This window comes from Neltuma alba, unplaced genomic scaffold (genome assembly GCF_004799145.2).
Source record: "Neltuma alba isolate B1F8T4 unplaced genomic scaffold, ASM479914v2 tig00002069_pilon, whole genome shotgun sequence".
In the NCBI taxonomy this organism is placed as follows: domain Eukaryota; kingdom Viridiplantae; phylum Streptophyta; class Magnoliopsida; order Fabales; family Fabaceae; genus Neltuma; species Neltuma alba.
In genome coordinates, this window is record NW_021632728.1 from 229,900 (window position 1) to 244,903 (window position 15,004).

The 15,004-nt window shown below is 34.0% G+C and overlaps 1 protein-coding gene across 1 annotated transcript; it reads left to right on the plus strand.

The window, feature by feature from the left end:
- The first annotated feature begins 4,027 nt into the window (after positions 1-4,027).
- Positions 4,028-7,810, plus strand: LOC114716433 (putative disease resistance RPP13-like protein 1). Its single transcript, XM_028901443.1, has one exon. The coding sequence runs from the start codon at positions 4,028-4,030 to the stop codon at positions 7,808-7,810; it is 3,783 nt and encodes a 1,260-aa protein (XP_028757276.1).
- The last annotated feature ends 7,194 nt before the right edge of the window (positions 7,811-15,004 follow it).

Genomic DNA, 15,004 nt, shown 5'->3' on the forward strand with positions numbered 1-15,004 from the left:
CGTTTTGACCTTGAGCAGAAAAATAATTAGTACACAGTCTAAATGCACAATGTCATGAATTTGATTAACCAACCACTCACTGTATAGTATTCAGGTTCTTAATATAATACTCAATTAACTAATTTAAGTAGATTAAGGACGTTAGTTAAATTAGTTAATATGATATGTTTTTTTCTCTATAATACCCTAAGCATCTTTCTTAATTCCCTCTCTCCCTCTTCTACTTGATTATTATTGAGGAGGACATCAATAGGATTAATATAGTAAAAAGTTAATAAACATGTAAAATAAGCCTTATATATAAGACCAGCATCAACTTTCCAATTTAGTCCTACATTAAGAACCAAAGGAATCATATTTATTCAAAGTGACATTATACATAAGTTAAAACCAGAGGAATAATATTTATTCAAAGTGACATTATACATAAGTTAAAAATATTATAATTTATTTTTCAAGCAAGAGAGATCACATAACTCTGTAACTCTTTGTTTTTTTTTAAAAAATAAATATTTATGAATAATTTATGGAAAGATATATCAAATTGAATCATAATATTTTTATACATAAATTCATATATAAAAGTAATGTCTAACACTCTTATAGGTGGTGTAATATCCTTAAAAAAAATATATAATTGAAAAATAATATAATATAATATAGTAATATTTTATTATAATATAAAAAAATAAAAAAAAACAAAAGTCCAACTTTCCACCGATATTTCGGTGGAAAGTTGGAGGGGGGTGTGGAAAGTTGGGGGTGGAAAACGTGGGAGATGGATTTGAAATTTCCCCTCCCCCAATAATTGTGTGGGGGTGTTAAATACCCCCACCATTCATTTCCTTTTCCCCCACGGCAGGCGCAAGAAGCATACTGGTGAAGCAGAAGTGTGTGTGCGTGAGAGAAGCATACCGGTGAAGCAGACGGCAAGCTTTGAAGATATTTTAGGTACATGAAATTATCTCTTTTCATCAAACTTTCTTCATAAATATTTCATATATATTTTATGCTTCATAATAGTAGTATTACTATAGTGATTAGAGAAAATTTTGAAACTTATATATGATCTAAGTATTGAGTTTTTACAAAAAATGATTATCGAAATTTAGAAGTTAATGAGTTGTTAATTTTAATCGGTTTAGATTTCTCTATTTGTTAGTTTTAGTGTTTAAATTAATTTTTCTAGTTGAAAAATCTGTTATTTATGGGATATAACATATTTTTACCGATTAAATTTAAGTTAAATAATTTATTTGGACTGTTTGATGTATTATTAAGATTTTAATCGGTGTAGTTTTATTTATTGGGTGACTGGAGGTTTTAAAATAATTATTGTAGCTAAAAATTTTATTATTTATGGAAATATATATATATATATATATGGTAGTTATACCATTAAAGTTTTGATTATATTATTTAGTTATAAATATTTAAAGTATTATTAAATTTCTAAGAGTTTGATTTTGAGGTTTAAACTGAAAATGAGAGTTTTTAGAATTTAGAATATAGTAATTTTATATTTGGAAATTGTGGAAAACCCTTTTTATTAAGGTAAATAATTTGGAGGTGGTAAATAAATAATTTGGGGTTGTTAGAAATTTTAAGTTGTTTCTAAAATACTTAATAATTTTTGAGTTATGAGAGTTGCGGGAATTTAGAGTAAAAATTTAATTAAATTATAAATTTAAATAATATAGAGAAGTTTAATTAATTAATTAATTAGTTTATATTAATATGTGGTTATATTAATTGTGTAGATTAATTATTGGCTGAGCAAAGGATTGACCTTGTGATAATCCTTAGTATTGCTTTGGTGAGAGGTAACCACTTTCCACTTGTTATATGTGCTAATATGTTGTTTGTGAGTATTTTGCTATTTTTAGAATAATATTTGATATTTGAAACTTGAGTAGATATGTTATATCTTTTGAGCTATGAAAATTGTCTTGTGGGGTTTTTGGAATTGTGATTGAGAAGTTTGGAAAAGATATATGATTTATATCTTATGGATTATATTGAGAAAAGATTGAGACATTTTTATTATATTATGAATGATTGGTTGTTATTTGGATTTTGGATTGAGTCCTGTCCTACCACGTGGTAAGGCCGCCATTGGTGCACATTGGTTGACTTCTTCTTTCGTCCCCCATAGTGAGAGATAGGCCCTTGTGGCTTCTTATTCGTCCCCCAGAGTGAGGGATAGGCCCATATGTTTGATTGGTCCCCCAGAGTGAGGGATAGACTTATGTGGCTTGTGTGTTGGTTCCCATAGTGAGGGTTTGGATGATTGAAATTATATTTTTATGGATATATCTATGTTTCTCGAGAATTAATAACTATCCCACTTGACACCTCACGAGCACGTGTTAGTATGTATGATGAGTTGGAAAGCTGGTTATTGAGGCATTTGTCTCACCCCGTGGTTTAACATTTTCAGGCGATAGTTCAGGTGGTGGCCCATCAGGGAAGGCTCCGGAGGCATAGTGTGCTGTTATAACTTGTATAGCCTCCCTGCTTTTGTTTTATATGCTGACTTGTTATATATTGCCACATAGGGCTCATCTACTATCATGATGTAAAATAATACTTTTAATTACTACTATTTGGTATGATAGGGCGTGAGGAGGCCCGAGGCATTTTAGACTCTGCATGTAACGCTCCTTTGAAAGTGTTGACTTTTGACTAATAAGCTATATAGTTTATATTAAACTGATTTATCAGTTAGTATGGTTGAAAATATAAGTTTGGTTTGGGCTAATGGTTGAATTATATTTCTGGACTTTGGAAGTCCAAGGCTCAAGGTAACGATCGATATTACTCTTATTAGAAGTCTATTTCTTTTAACCATGATAGCAATTTTAAAATTTTAAGGTTTCTTCTTTTCTATCATGGTTAATCGTTCGGATAAATTGAAAATTTTGATCTAAATGGGTTTTAAAAGAACGGTTGTCACAAGTGGTTAGAGGTACACATGATAGGCCAAGGCCTTGCCTAATACTTAGCTCAAAGGATGAGTTGTAGCCCTGCTCATCGACCTTGCCCATAATGATGTAGTGAGTTTTGAAATTCAACTCACCTAGAATTTTGTAAGTGAAAAATTACACTCTTATAAAAAAAATACATATTTTCCATTTTAACTACTTATGATCCTCTTTTTATTTGTCAAAAAAAGATACACACTAATATCTCTTGCTATGAAAATGAATCACAATTCCACTATTTCTTAACCATAGTATCTTCATATTTAACATTTATTTAATATAAGAAAGATCAAATATTCATTTCCTAAAAAAAAATTTTAGGCCAATCAAATAAAAAATTTAATAATATATTTATGCTAAATTTTAACTTAAAATTTTTTTTACATAGACGTTCAAAATAAAAAATACTCCTTCGATCCTTAATATATAACCCAATTGTTGAGTTAGTTTTGATTCTAAATATAAGACCCATTTCTCATATTTATCAATTTTCTTTACATTATCCCTATGGATACTCCCTCAACCATAATCAAGTAAAAGAGGAAGATGGGGTATTAACAAAGATGATTATAGTATTTTAGGAAAAACGTGTCATATTTCTTATAATTAACCAACTTACCTAACTTTCTTAATCTGATCAAATTAATTAAATGGGTCTTATATTAAGGATACGAGGAGTATATAATTTCAGCCTATAACACGAATCTCTACCGAGTTGTCCGATGCACGGTCGTTTTGACCTCGAGAAAAATATCAATTGATACACAGTCTGAAATAAAATAATGGAATGACTTTTGTAGTTAGATTTTTAATTCGTTTGACCTGCACTAAGACGTTTCATGTTAGAAAGGGAACTCGAGAGTCTTCATTTTGACCCATATTTGTGGCTAACGGTTATGGCTGAAAGCCGACCGCTTTTTCTCACCACAATCATCAAATCCACAAAAGTCACAACTTTCTTGCATTGTAATAGCCTTTCCATCTTCTGCATTTTCATCTCGTTCTTTTCGTTTTGCATTTGCACAACCACAACAACTTCATCTATGGCGGGAGCTATGGTTGGTGGTGCTTTTCTTTCTGCTTTTCTTCAGGTGGCTTTCGATCGGCTGGCTTCTCGGGATTTTCTAGATTTTTTCAAAAAGCAAAAATTGAATCAGACATTGCTCAGTAACTTGAAGATCGTGCTATTATCCATCGATGCTGTGGTTGATGATGCAGAGCAAAAGCAGATCACTAATCCCAAGGTGAAGGACTGGATTGATTTGGTCAAAGATGCTGTGTTCGATGCCGAGGATATCTTGGATGCGATTGATTATGAAATGTGCAAGGGCAAGCTGGAAGCTGAACAAAAGAGTCAAACCGGTGCTATTGGCAAGGTACGAAGCTTCTTTAGTGCTTCTGTTAGTTCATTTGAGAAGAAAATTGAATCCAGGATGAAAACTGTCCTTGAAAATCTAGAATATCTTGCATCTCAGAGGGACATATTAAGATTGAATGAACGTGATAGCGGTGCTGGATTGAGAAGTGCTATATCAAATAGATTGCCAACTGCATCTTTAGTGGATGAAAATGCAACATACGGCAGGGATGATGACAAAGAAACCATCATTGAATGGCTTCTGTCAGAAAAGTATAACAACCAACCATCTATGATTTCTATAGTGGGTATGGGTGGTCTGGGTAAAACTACTCTTGCCCAGCTCGTCTTTAATGATAGTAGGGTGATGGATGGGTTCAACCTCAAAGTTTGGGTGTGTGTCTCTGATGAATTCGATGTATTGAGGGTAACAAGAACAATTTATGAGGCAATCACTGGATATATGTATGACACCAATGATTTAAATACGCTTCAAATTAAATTGAAACAACAATTAACTCAAAAGAGATTTCTCCTTGTTTTAGACGACGTGTGGAATGAAAATTATATGCTATGGGAGGCCTTGCAATCACCATTTAATAATGGGGCTCTGGGAAGCAAAATTCTTCTAACTACTCGCAGCAAAAAAGTTGCTTCAACCATGCGTTCTGCTGATATACTTCAATTGAAGCCGTTATCGAAAGGAGATAGTTGGTCATTATTTAGTAGATATGCATTCCATGGTGGAAATGTTCTTTGTGCAAACACCGACCTTGAAGAAATTGGTAGAAAAATCAGTAAAAAATGCAAAGGGCTGCCTTTGGCTTTGAAAGCCATTGGGAGTCTCTTATACACAGAATCATCTCATGAGAATTGGAATGGCATTTTGAAATGCGAGATATGGGAGGAAAAAAGCGATAGCGAGATTCTTCCTGCTTTGAGATTGAGTTACTGCTACCTCCCCTCTCATCTCAAAAGATGCTTTGCTTATTGTTCAATATTTCCTAAAGATTATGCTTTTGATAAGGAGCAGTTAATTCAACTATGGATGGCAGAAAATTTTCTGACATGTGCTCATCAAAGCAAAGATGGGAGAGAACTAGGAGAACAATTCTTTAATGACCTATTGTTGAGGTCACTTTTTCAACGATCACCAGTAGATGACACTCGTTTCATCATGCATGATCTTACTAATGATATGGCAAAAGTTGAATATGGAAAGTTTTGCCATAGGTTGGAGTTAGATGATGTAAATAAATTGACAGAAATGACCCGACATATTTCATTTTTGAGAAATTATGTTAATACATCCAAACGATTTGAGGTTATATACAAGGCTAATAAATTGCGCACTTTCTTGCCTTTGCCGATGCAAGGTCATAGAAGTACAAGCTATAACTCCATTCTTCACTTTATATCTGGCAAGTTCACTCACAATTTGCCGTCCAAGTTCACTTGCATGCGAGTTTTATCTCTATCTGATCATTTCATCACACAGTTACCTGATTCAATAGGAAACCTCAAACATCTCGGTTATTTAGACTTATCAGGAACTAAAATAAGGAAACTGCCTGATTCAATATGTCAACTGCATCATTTGCAAACTCTAAAGTTGTGGCGTTGTTGTCTTTTGGAAAAGTTACCAATGGATTTTCATAAACTCATGAATCTACGTCACCTTGATTTTCGCGAAACTCAGGTGAGAGAGATGCCAGAGAAATTTGATAAGTTGAAAAACCTTCAAGTGTTGTCATCATTTATTATAGACAAATTTGGAGAGACTAACATCAAATATTTAGAAGGACTTAATCTTCATGGATCATTTTCCATCTCAGGACTACAGAATGTGGCTTCTCCCTCGGCTGCTTTAGGGGTCAATTTGAGAAGCAAGATACACCTAAAGGAGTTAACATTAGAATGGTGCACAGAGAACAAAAAATCACCACATGACAAGGATGTGCTGGACAACTTCCAACCGCATAAAAATTTAAAAAAGCTATCAATTGGCAACTATGGTGGTATCGAGTTTCCAAATTGGCTTGCAAATCATTCGTTGTCCAATTTAATGTCCCTAGAGCTAAGGCATTGCAAATACTGTATATCCTTGCCATCAATTGGCCTCTTTCCATCTCTCAAGTCATTGTCAATTATAGGGTTTGATAATATAGTAGTTATTGGTCCAGAATTTTGCGGAAGTAGCTCTAATGCTTCATCCCTAGAAATCTTGAGGTTTGGAGATATGAAGAGCTGGGAGGAATGGAAGTGTGAAATTTTGCCATTAACTTTCCCTCATCTTCAAGAGTTGAGTATAGAAAATTGTCCCAAATTGAAAGGGCAACTTCCTCAACAACTTCCTTCTCTAAGGATGCTAGTAATTTCCAATTGTGAGAAGCTTTTGTCTTCCATTCCACGGGATCCATCTCTGGATAAATTGGTTCTAAGAAATTGTGGAAATGAGCAGTTAGAAAGTCTTCCATCATCTCTAAAAGTCCTTGACATTTCTGGAGGCTTCAAAAATTTATTATCAGTTGACAAAATTAAGAGTGTCATTGCTAATTGTAAGCTTGAAGAGTTGAAGTTTTCTGATTGTCCCCACCTTGATTTGCCACCGTGCTATTTTCATAACTTCATTCTTGAGATGGAGATAAGGGGGAGTTGCGACTCTCTCAAGTCTTTTCCTCTGGATTTATTCCCGAAGCTTCAATCATTGAAGTTGATTGACTGTAATAATCTTGAAATGATATCTATTTCAGAGGGGAACCATTTTTCTCTAGTAGACTTGTACATACGAAAGTGTCCTAGATTTGTACGTTTTCCTAAAGGAGGGTTTTTAGCCCCCAAACTAATGTTGTGCTGCATTGAAGAATTGAAGAATTTGAAATCACTGCCAGAGAAGATGTGCATTTTCTTTCCCTCTCTCTTATATCTGGTAATAAGATGTTGCCCACAAGTGGAATCATTTTTAGAGGAAGGTCTCCCATCAAAACTCCAATATCTTGATGTCTTGGAATGCCCGAAACTTATAGCCTCTCGAAGGGGGTGGCATTTGAATAGCCTTACTTCATTGTATCACTTAGGGATTGGAGATGCAGATGACGAGTCTCTTCCTGATATTGGACTACTTCCGCCTACTATTACTAGTCTTTCATTCCATAACTGCCCAAATCTTAGATCATTGGAACACAAAGGTCTTTGCCACTTATCCTCTTTGGAAGGACTGGGATTTCGTGGCTGCCCTAAACTCCAACACTTTCCAAAGGAGGATTTGCTCAATTCCCTTTGTATGCTACGGGTTATTGGCTGTCCCTTACTCAAAAAGAAGATCCAAAAACAAAATGGAAAATATCGGGCAATTATTTCTCACATCCCTTTTAGTAGCACTGAAGATGATGTAGTAGGATTGATAGGCGAGCTCCTCACTCATGAAGGCGTCAGTTTTGCCACTATCCATTCTGCATACGCTCGTTAGGTATATATTCACTCCTTTTTTAAGGTTTCAAGTTGTGAATATAATTTTCTTTCTTTTGCCTATGTGCTTAAGATTGAACGATTTGCTAGATTAACTGAATTTCAGATCATAAAAACTCAGCTTTATTTGTTTGCTGAGCGAGTGCTGCACATCATGGTGGTTCCCAGCTTTCAATAGTCATGCTTATTTTGTTGGAATTTTAGGTTGTAAATATATATATCCTTATGTTTGCACTGCTTTATTCTTAGATTTGCTTGTTTATATGAAATTTTTATTTTTGTAGATATTAATGATAGCAAAGCTGCATAAAATGAACATAATTTCTTTCGGCAAGTAGCTCCTTTACGCTTCAAATTCTAATTAGGAATCATGAGTATTATTTTGTTGTTTATTGTTGTTTTTACTTCAAATTGTTAAACATGGCCAATGCTATATGTATTCTTATTAGGTGTCTATTCTGTTTCTCTTTTTATTTTTTGTTTTTTTTTTATTTTGGATGTTGAGTGATGGAAGAAGATCTCAACTTGCTTTTAACAAGTGAGAATTATCAAAGGATATAACTGTCAATATAAAATGCTTGTTTCTATTTTCAGTATGAAAACTTGTTAGAAATCGAGGAGGAAAAAAGTGATTGCAACGCGTTATTACTTTTATCATTTGTCTTATAAAATAGGGTAAGGAGTATTTCCACATCCCTTTCCCTTTATTTCGATCCACTTCTCCTCTCAATTGTAAGATTAAAATTTCAATAGTTTGATTTCATATTTATATAATTATAAATAATCTGTTAAATTTTCAATAAATAAATAAAATAAAATACAACTAATAAATCTTAGCCATAATAATTCAAAAAATACTAAAAATTATTTTCTAAAAAATAAAATCTGAACTATTAAACTTTCAATCTTAATAGTTGAGATGGAAATGGAGAGGAAGGAAAGTGGAGAGACTTTTTACCCAACATTTTTGCGATGAATTAAAGATTCCTTTACGTTAACTAAGAGTGATATCTGATTAATTTGGTACTCTATGGTTTAGTAGATGAACCAATATGGAATTGATGAGCTGGACAAATGGACTACGTATTGACTATTTTTATATTCAAATCTGCCCCAGGGGCGTCGATGTAATTAGCTTGGTCACGTGTGTGTGTGTTCATATTCTGAAAGGTGAAAACTTAGCATCTAAATTGTGGGTACTTTATGTCAGATGATACTTACTGTGGCGTTTCTATGGTCAATAGCGGCAGATTGACTTTTGCGATGAATGCAGATATGAATTTGATGCCAGAGTTGTCAGCAAAGTTGGGTGATCTTCCTATTAGGCCATGTTCTGCTGTAATGCTGGCATTTGCAGAGCCTGTAATCCCAGTATGATAGTAGCTATACACCTTTGAAGTTGTCATTAATAGTGAATGAAATCTGTATGGCTTCTTTGATTTCCTTATTCACTGCATGATTGGTTTTGGCTTGGCCATTTTCTATTTCCTTTTGTATACATGGCTTGCTATCGAAACTGAAAATTGAACTTGGTAGAGGAGACAGGAGGTGTCTGTCTAATTATTATAGTTAATCATAATAAAATAAAATAACAGCTTGATTTAGTCTTTTGAATGTATACTTAAAAATCTTCTGCGAAATAAATTCCATCTGGGGTTCAAATTTTTCAGATAGCCTTCAAAGGCTTCTTTATTAGGAATTCTAGCATCTTAAGGTGGGCTCATTGTGAGAGCAGCAAGCCAGGCCGTTCAACTCATAGGTATTTGTTTAATCTTCTGTCATTTTCCATTAATCTATAACTTATTGATTGCCAGTGGCATGTTTACTTTACTGTGAAAGATGGGTTCTTCATTCAACAGAAGAATATGCAGAGAACATAATTGCTCAAATTGGACCCAAGAAGCCATCAGACACAACGCTAAAAAAGGGGCTAATGAGCTTTTCCAAGAATTTCAAAGGACAGGACTCAACATATCTCAACCCCCCTTTTAAGAAAGCCCACAGATGGTCGGTATGTAAATAGGAGCCCTGCGTATACTAATAATTCTTACAACTTGGACATATACGTCACATGTCCAATATTTGGTAGGCTTGGGCTGGGGTGTCTTGAGAAAAGAATCATGAAAAGGGCATGTTTGGATTGAGGAGAATGGGAGAGAAAATTTGATTTAAATATTTTCCCAACTTCAAATCTAACTCAAATCTTTCTTTCATCTTCATTCTTCTTGACTCAAGCATACCATTAAGTTGATATTTGTACAAGTTCAAATCAACATAACATTTTTCTTACAAAATCCAGATCTGAAGCGCATCCTTGTGGGAATTTGTGTAGTTCTTGAGTATACGTGTTGGAAAAATAGAGGATGGTAATAATTTATTTTCGAAGACCATGGATTGGAAGCATGCAAAATGTGAGAAATTTTAATAACTTAAAGTTCACTTGTTAGTTATAAAAACATTATATAAAGAATCCATGGAATGAACTTACTGCATTTTAAATTCCTTGCATTGGGAAATCCCTATGAAAAAGTCCTGAGAGCATTATGTAAACAGATACTGATTCGCTTTTCTCTTTGACAGGCTCTTAATATCGTGTCCACTGAACAAGAGACTCTTCTCCTCATATTGTCCAATTGCTAAGGAAGGCCACCACTTTTTCCCTTTTACTCTTAACATCAGAAGCAAGATAGCACATCCAATTGCTCAATATTCATTCATAAGTACAACTCCCATGGAATTGATTGCCCAAAAGGTAGTGTGCTTTCAGTGCTGCTCAAAACCTATCTTCGTCATATTCTGAGATTTTGTTTGTCTTTTAAAAGTTGAGTTTTTCAGTAGATATTATAAGACAATAACTTCCCTTCTTTCTTGAGTAAAATTCTAGCTGTTTGGGATTGCACTAGGATATTTTGGCATCATTGTTGTAGATAGTTTACCAGTGTCATGGTTACAAATTATAAAAACTTGATTCCCTTCTTCATTAAACTATGGTTACTTGCCATGGATAGAGATTCTCTTGTTTTATACTTGAGAAATGAATACAAGACTTTGAAATTTGTGTCCAAATTTTTACATGGTGAGTGATTTTCTTACCTCATTAATAAGGCATTGCAAATACTGTGTATCCTTGCCATCAATTGGCCTCTTTCCATCTCTCAAGTCACTGTCAATTATAAGGTTTCATAATATAGTAGTTATTGGTCCAGAATTTTGCGGAAGTAGCTCTAATGCTTCATCCCTAGAAATCTTGAGGTTTGGAGATATGAAGAGCTGAGAGGAATGGAAGTGTAAAATTTTGTCACTAACTTTCCCTCATCTTCAATAGTTGAGTATAGAAAATTGTCCCAAATTGAAAGGGCAACTTCCTCAACAACTTCCTTCTCTAAGGATGCTAGTAATTTCCAATTGTGAGAAGCTTTTGTCTTCCATTCCTCGGGATCTATCTCTAGATAAATTGGTTCTAAGAAATTGCAGAAATGAGTAGTTGGAGAGTCTTCCATCAAGCACTACAAAAAAATAGTTGATTAGCGACGGAATTTGTGACGGAAACAAATTCCATCCCTAATTTCTGACGGAATTGCGACAGAAATTTCGTTGCTGAATTTTTCAACGGACTTGCGACGAAACTTAGTGAAGGAAATATTCCGTCATAAATTCTATCGGTAAATGACAAATACTGACAGAATTTGCAACGGAATATTTTTATTGCTAAATTCCAGTGTAAGTCCATCACAATTTTGTTAGAAAATTTAGCGACAGAATTTTGGTCGCAATTACGTTGGAAATTTGTCACAAAGCTGTCATAAATCCATGGGTAATTTGGAGAAAAGGTGAGGTTAACCTATTCCAATTTTACGACGAAATTTCTAACATAAAAAATTTCCGTGGCTAAATTCTGTCGGAAATCCGTCGTTAATTTTGTCACTAATGCAAAATTTATGAAAAAATTTTTTCTAGCAAAATTTATGAAAATTTTTTTTTTTTGCTAGAAGACTTAGTGATGGACTTAATTCCATCACTAATTCTATCGCTAATACATTTGCGACGAAATTTTGTTGCTAATTTCCGCCGCAAAGCCTTTTAGCAATGGAATTTCCATCACTAAATTCCATCAGTAATTGTCTATTTTTTTGTAGTGATCTCTAAAAGTCCTTGACATTTCTAGAGGCTTTAAAAATTTATTATTAGTTGACAAAATTGAGAATGTCATTGCTAATTGTAACGAAGAGTTGAAGTGTTCTGGTTCTCCCCACTTAGAATTCCTATTGTGCTATTTTCATAAGTTCATTCTTGAAATGGAGATAAGAGGGAGCTATGACTCTTTCAAGTCTTTTCCTCTGGATTTGTTCTCGATGCTTCAATCATTGAAGTTGGTTGACTGTAATAATCTTGAAATGATGTCTAGAGGAGAACCATTTTTCTCTTGCAAACTTATACATTTAAAAGTGTCCTAGATTTGTACGTTTTCCTGAAGGAGGGTTTTCGGACCCCAAACTAGTATTGTGTTGCATCAAAGAATTGAAGAATTTGAAATTAGTGCCAGAGAAGATGCATATTTTCTTTCCCTCCCTCATATATCTGGTAATAATATGTTGCCCACAAGTGGAATCATTTTCAGAAGAAGGTTTCCCATTAAGTCTCCAACATCTTGATGTCTTGGAATGCCCGAAACTTGTAGCCTCTCGAGTAGGGTGGCATCTGAGTAGACTTACTTTGCTGCATCACTTAGGGATTGGAGATGCACGAGTCTCTTCCTGATATTGGACTACTTCCGCCTACTATTACTTATCTTTCGTTCCATAACTGCCCAGATCTTAGATCATTGGGACACAAAGGTCTTTGCCACGTATCCTCTTTGGAAGCATTAGGATTTCGTGGCTGCCCTAAACTCCAGCACTTTCCAAAGGACGGTTTGCCCAATTCCCTTTGCATGCTATTGACTATGAGCTGTCCCTTGCTCAAAAAGAAGATCCAAAGACAAAATGGAAAATATTAGGCAATTATTTCTCACATCCCTTTTTGGAGCATTGATGATGATGGAGTAGCATTTTTAAGCGACCTTCTCACTCATGAAGGCATCAGTTTTCCCACTAATGCTATCCATTCCGCATTCACTCGTTAGGTATATATTCACTTCTTTTTTAAAGTTTCAAGTCATGAACATAATTTTCTTTCTTTTGCCTATGCGTTTAAGATTGAAAGATTTGCTAGATTATCTAAATTTCAAATCATAAAAACTCAGCTTTATTTGTTTGTTGCGCAAGTGCTGCACATGATGGTGGTTCCCAGCTTTATTTTGTTGGAATTCTAAATCATAAAATATATATATATATATATATATATCTCCTTATGTTTGCACTGACTCATTTATAGATTTGCTTGTTTATATGAAATTTTATTTTTGTAGATGTTAGATAGCAAAGCTACATAAAATGAACATAATTTCTTTAACCAAGAACCTTCGTTACACTTCAAATTCTAATTAGGAATCATGAGTATTGTTTTGCTGTTGGCTGTTTTTTTCACTTCACGTTGTTAAACATGGCCAATGCTTCGGGTACTTTTATTAGGTATCTTTTTTTTTTTCATGTTTCTTTTTTAAAATTTTGAACGTTGAATAATGGAAGAAGATCTCAACTTGCTCTCGAAAGGTTCTTAAAAACTGAGAATTTTCAAAGGAAATAACTATCAATATAAAATGCTTGTTTCTATTTTTAGTATGAAGTTTTATGAGAAATTGAAGAGGAGAAAAGTGATTGCAACACTTTATTGCTTTTATCATTTGTCTTATAAAATAGGGTAAGGGGTGTCTCCACTTCCCTTCCCCTCCACTTCTCATCTCGATCATAAGATTGAAATTTTGATGGTTTAGGTTTCATATTTATAAAATTATAAATAAAATGTTAAATTTTAAAAAGAAAGTAAAATAAAACTACTAAAGTTTAGCCAAAATAATTCAAAAAATACTAAAAATTATTTTCTAAAACATGAAATCTAAACAGTTAAACTTTCAATCTTAATAGTTGCGATGAGAAGTAGATGGAAATAGATAGGAAGGGAAGTGAAGAGACCCTTTAACCACATGTGATGAATTAAAGATTCCTTTATGTTAACTAATAATGATATCAGATTAATTTGATAGTTTATGGTGTAGTAGATGAACCAACATGAAATTGATGAGCTGGACAAATGGACTACGTTTTGACTATTTTATATTCAAATCTTCCCTAGGGGCATCGATGTAATTAGCTTGGTCATGTGTGTGTGTTTGTATTCTGAAAGGTGAAAACTTAGCATCTAAAATGTGGGTGTTTATGTAAAATGATACTTACTATGGCATTTCTATGGTCAATGGTGGCAGATTGACTTTTGCGATGAATGCAGATATGAATTTGATGCCGAAGTTGTCAGCAAAGTTGCGTGATCTTCCTGTTAGGCCATGTTTTGGTGTAATGCTGGCCTTTGTAGAGCCTCTAATCTCAGTATGATAGCAGCTATACACCTCTGAAGTTGTCATTAATAGTGAATGAAATTTGTATGGCTTGTTTGATTTCCTTATTCACTGCATGATTGGTTTTGGCTTGGCCATTTTCTATTTACTTTTGTATACGTGGCTTGCTATCGAAACTGAAAATTGAACTTGGTAGGGAAGACGGGACGTGTCTGTGTAATTATTGTAGTTAATGATACTAAAACAAAATAATGGCTTGACTGGGTCTTTTATATGTATACTAAAACATAGTCTTCTGTGAAACAAATTCAATTGATGGTTCAAATTTTTCAGATACCCTTCAAAGGCTTCTTCATTGAGAATTCTAGCACTTTAAGGTGGGCTCATTGCGAGAGCAGCAAGCCAGGCCGTTCTACTCATAGGTATTTGTTTAATCTTCCATCATTTTCCATTAATCTATAACTTATTGATTGCTAGTGGCATGTTTACTTTACAGTGAAAGGTGGGTTCTTCATTCAATAGAAGAATATGCAGAGAACATAATTGCTGAAACTGGACTCAAGAAGCAATCAGACACAACACTGAAAAAAAGTGGCTAATGAGCTTTTACAAGAATCTCAAAGCACATGACTCGACATATCTCAATCCCCCTTTAAGAAAGTCCATAGATGGTGAGTATGTAAATAGGAGTCCTGAGTGTACTGCTAATTCTTACATCTTGGACATATGCATCACATATCTAAT

Bases quoted from the DNA above. Each gene is read 5' to 3' on its own strand.
- LOC114716433 (XM_028901443.1), top strand. From the start codon at position 4,028: ATGGCGGGAGCTATGGTTGGTGGTGCTTTTCTTTCTGCTTTTCTTCAG.